The 5012-nt window shown below is 43.3% G+C and overlaps 1 protein-coding gene across 1 annotated transcript; it reads left to right on the top strand.

The window, feature by feature from the left end:
* The first annotated feature begins 3353 nt into the window (after positions 1–3353).
* On the top strand, positions 3354–3818 carry LOC124459715. Its single transcript, XM_047009322.1, has one exon. The coding sequence runs from the start codon at positions 3354–3356 to the stop codon at positions 3816–3818; it is 465 nt and encodes a 154-aa protein (XP_046865278.1).
* Positions 3819–5012: the final 1194 nt, after the last annotated feature.

Here is a 5012-nt window from a genome sequence, read left to right as displayed (position 1 = left end):
TTAATCCTGTCGAACACTCTGTTGACGACTGAAATTTTTCTGCCTTGGAGGAAATGTGTGACGTAAGCGTCACACACTCACATTTTCAGGCTAATCTCTACAATCCAGAACGTGAGCGGCCACATACACAAGAGTCAGCGACGCTCATACAGACTCACACGATCCGATCCGGCATCGCACATGTGAGGGCCATCGTTTTTTGAATCAAAGCTGTGTGTAAGTGCACTAAGAGTGAGAGGGAGTTGGCAAGAGAATGCTCGTAGCTCGCGCACACACACACCTCGAATCAAACGGTGAAGTGTCTACTCTCATTCTTACTGGCCGCTCGTGTGTCCCTGTCCCTTTCACGCATGTAATTGTCGCTTGCAAAGAAAAACTAAAATCGCGTGGCACATTGACGACGTATATGCGACCTTTAAATAACCGCAAACTAACCGCAAATAGATACATATACATATATATATATATAAAAAAAAAATAAATCGAACTTAGCCGGCTCGAGGTCAATCTTGCAAAAGAAGATTATTTCAAAGGCAACACACAAAAAGGTGAGCAGGTTGTCTGTATAGCTATTTCAAGAACTACCAAGTTCTATCATCAGCAGACTTTGCTAAAGAACTCCAGAATTGCAATAGCCATACCATGTCTTCAACGCTATATATATATATATTTTTTTTTTAACATTTCCCTCATAATACTCATCAAGGTACCTGCTCGGGCGCCATCTGTAAGGAAGCTCTGGCTGGGGTATAATTCTCAGTCTCCATAGTCCCGTCTACAGAACATTTATTTGATCTGAAGACCTTAAAAAGTATTATGAGATGAAATGGAGACCACATAATGGGAGAAATCGGAAGGGAAAGGGGTAGGAGGAGAGTCCAAGAGGAGCTGCAACGACTGATCTTGTCTGCCAAGCGAAGCCCGCTTGGCCAAGATCCGTTGCCTCTTCACCTTGAGTGACTGAGCCTTGAGATCAGCGACTGACATCGTCTGCAGGAGAATAACTCATCCTGCCGAAGTCCGCTGATCCTTTGGCTCCACTCAAAAGGTTATGACCAAGGAGATGAGAAGGGAAAGGGTAGACATAACTTTAGTAACAAAAAAAAAAGAAATGCTGTGTGGGTTGAGTGATAAGAGTACAGATTTTTATTAATAGCTAACTAATCCTGAACATCTTTTATTATTTTTGGATCCCTACCGCACTCAAGCGAAAAGGGTATTTTAGGGAAATGAGCTCACCTGCTATTCCTTTTTCTTCTACTCGATGATTTTCTATTTTTTTCTCACTACTGTTGCTTGTTTTCCTTTTGAACTTGACACTCTTATGGTCACTGGCGAAGTGATTTTTCTCTAATTCTAGCTCTCTGTTCAAACCCACCCTTGATCTGCCTACTTATGTCCTAACGGTGAAAACATACTATGCGTCTTGTGCTATGGTCTCCTTAGTGTCGGCATGCAGCGCAGCGTCCGCTGTCGGGAAGTAGCCCTCTCCGCGACGCGTCGACGCTGCAGCCACACCAAGACGGTAGCTAGACAGAGAGAGACGTTGATCGTAAGCTTTGACTGTAAGAAACAAAAGAACTACAGTTAGCTCTGATGTTGGAATATTTTAATGTGCCCTCCATTGGCGTATCAAATAAAGAATAACAAGAAAAAGGGGCACTACATGGGCGTAGTTGGATGACAAAAGTAATGTGATTCGTCATAAGGGAGAACGCAAAAAAAAGCGCAAGTGCAAGTAATGCACGTGGAGTGACGTAACACTCCGGTACCCTCGTGGACATTTCAAAGGTCCACGCCTCTTTTTTTCAAATTCCAATTATAATTACGGAACATCCACGAAAATAATACGCCACTGCCAGCGCTGTCTTGCCTCCGTTAAATGCAAGCGCGTACCCATTGTGTTAGCCCCTATAAGGCCAGAAGACGACCCAATCCATGGTTTCATGTCGGACTTTTAGGACTACGACCAAATACATGTCGATCCGGTCCATGAACTGACCATAGGATAAATTGTTGGAGAGCGATTGTGTGGAGCGTAGCCAGCCAGCCTAATTTCTAGGCGAACCCTCGTTGGAGTGGATGTTTCACCTTAGGACACGGGATAGCCCCTCGCAACAAAGACTGGCGAGACGTTGCTGCAGATTCGAAACCCAGCATTGATGACCCCAACCTCACCCCAAGCCCGTAGTGGGCCCTGAAACAGCCGTTTTTTTCCTATAACTATCGTACAAACATGTGTTCAAATTTATAAGCAAAAAATGTATAATGAAATTTCTATATAGTAGGTTCTAAAAGTCAAAACGTTGGTAACGAGAAGCAAGTTATATTTGGGTACCCTTCTTAATAAATTTAACAGCCTCTAGTGCTCCACCCATCTGGATTGGATTGGACTCTACAAACTGTAAGTACGGCATACCCGCATAAAATCTATTGGCGAAATATTACCGCTTGCCGTGACCGCAGAGTTAGTTGGTTTTTTTTTCTTTTTCAAATTTAAATAAATGCCTAACGTAAAATTTAGTTTAGATCAAATTTATACTTATAAAACAATTCACACGTTTTTTGGACGATTACTCTCACCGAATTAGTTAGGAATTATATATATTTGAAATTATTGTTAATGCTTCTATTATATAAGTGGTATACGAAATCCGATGTTATCTTCTTATCTTAAAGGCATATGTCCTTTTTGTCTTTGAATTGAATATATGTATGAAATGAGATGTAAGAGATTTAACAGCCAAAATATGGGTGTTTCTGAACGAAATGCATTATTATTGTTAGCATATAAGAAATTTGAATTGTATTCCACATTGTTAGTGCAGTAAGATAATTATCGAATTGCAGTGTCATACTACTATGACATTGTTATCGAGTTCGCTGGTATCGATATGTAATCGTTATCGGGTAAAAGCTTAAGCAATAGAATACCATTAAATTGACCCGTTGTAACTTTATACAAATTGCAAATATATTGAACAATAAATCAAATAGGCGGTATCGCCTTAAACAGTCTAACTAGGCAGTTGGATTCCGAACATATAAAATTTTGGTCCTTCGAGCCGGATCCTAGCTGTTGATTTATTTTAATATTTTGCAAGTTGTGTAAAGTTAGACGGCACTTTAGTTGGAAGAGACCGTCTAACCTTATTCGCGATGCAGACAGTTATGCAGCAACGTAGTTACTGCAAAAGCCAAATCACGCGGGCTTACCACAATGCAAATACATTCATCGAGAAAACCCACGCAGTGGGAAGTTATGACTCACGATTGCAACAACAGCAAGAAAACTACAACTCACCGAGGAGTTGCACACCTATGAAAACACTTTGGACTGGGAAGATCCGGACATGGACATTGATCCCTATGAGGAAAAGCACTACGCAACGTACTCGATGTTGAGTGTTGCGCAGGAGTTGCTGCAATTGGAGTCTGCCAGATCGTTCAACAACCGCCTTTCTGCAACAGAGGCACGTGATGGTCACGTATCACACAACCACGTGAACTTGCACTATGAACGGATCAAGCTACCAACATTCTCTGGCAATTATGAAGACTGGCAGCATTTTTCGGATATGTTTCTTGGTTCTATCGGCGGCGATCCGCATCTCACCAGTTGTCAGAAGTTTCACTATCTGAAATCTTCTTTGTCTGGCGAAGCGTTTTCTTTAATTAAACACATTGCCGTGACCAACGATAACTATAGTGAGGCTTGGGACAGGCTGGTCCAACGTTACATTGGCAGTTTTCTAAATCTCCCAACGGCATCTGTACTCAACTCTGTCGCGATTCAGAAGCTGGCTGACGGAGCCTAGGAAGTAATTCGCGGACTAAGACCATTAGAGTGTGAGAATCGAGATACCTGGTTAATTCATGTGCTACTGGCAAAGGTGGACAACAACACTCGGCAAGAATGGGCAGAGCGCAGTGAATCTGAGGATTACACTGAAACGATCGACAGGTTTATCAAATTTCTGGTCTCCCGAGGTGATACGTTGGAATCGAGCCAATTTTCACGAGCGAATCACTGCCGACAAATAGCTACTACTCATCACGTCAAAACGGAAACCCAGCCATTGATAGAATCATGCACCCTGTGCGAGGTCATCAAAAAGCAGTTCCAAAGCACAGCAAGAGAGTTTCTCGTCACACCCTGGAGAATATTCCGTATGCAGGTTCGCAAACGCTTTTGCCCACTATTCTTACATCAGTGAAAGACGCTCGGGGCGAGACCTTCACTTGCCGAGCTCTACTTGACACTGGGTCTACAGTCTCATTGGCAACGGAATCATTTGTCCAGCGGATTGGCATGCGACGTACACATGCAAAAGTTCCACTTCGTGGTCTCGCGGCTAACAGAGCCGGCGTCACCAGAGGATTCGTCAGGTTTCGAATCTGCTCTCGCAATTCGGATCACAACCTTGAGGTGCGATCGTTCATGGAGATAGATAGCATTCCATCGAAAACATCGACATTGGAGATATGTGATTCGACTGAGCAGCACTTTATCACCACTCAAACCCGTTCCCAAACTGGCACGTATGTGGTAGAATACCCATTCAGCACGTATGTGGTAGAATACCCATTCAAAGCCCCGATGCCACCAATTGGCGAAACCCTTCCACAAGCTATTAGCCGGTTGCAGTCTCCAGAGAGAGTATATCGCTTTCATGGACGAGTACCTGAAAAGCGGTCATATGGAATTACTCAACACACAGCAGATCGACGAGCAGCCCGACGGTTGTTTCTATCTGCCGCATCACGCCGTCTTGAAACCGGAAAGCACTACTACCAAATGCCAAGTGGTGTTTGATGGATCTGGAAAAGATAGTAGCGGAGTGTCACTCAATGAGCGTCTTCACATTGGGCCTCCCATTCAACGAGATCTATTTGGTGTTTGCCTTCGATTCAGACAACATCGTTATGTTTGCTATAGAAAAGATGTTCCGCAAAATAGAGGTTGCTCCCCATCATACAAACTATCAACGGATCATCTGGCGCAGTTCCAC

The sequence above is a fragment of the Drosophila willistoni genome, chromosome 3R (assembly GCF_018902025.1).
Source record: "Drosophila willistoni isolate 14030-0811.24 chromosome 3R, UCI_dwil_1.1, whole genome shotgun sequence".
NCBI classification, from domain to species: Eukaryota; Metazoa; Arthropoda; class Insecta; order Diptera; family Drosophilidae; genus Drosophila; species Drosophila willistoni.
This window is presented reverse-complemented; position numbering and strand designations above follow the sequence as displayed.

What these genes read in the sequence shown, in the direction of transcription:
- LOC124459715 (XM_047009322.1), top strand. Translation starts at nt 3,354, where the DNA reads ATGGACATTGATCCCTATGAGGAAAAGCACTACGCAACGTACTCGATG.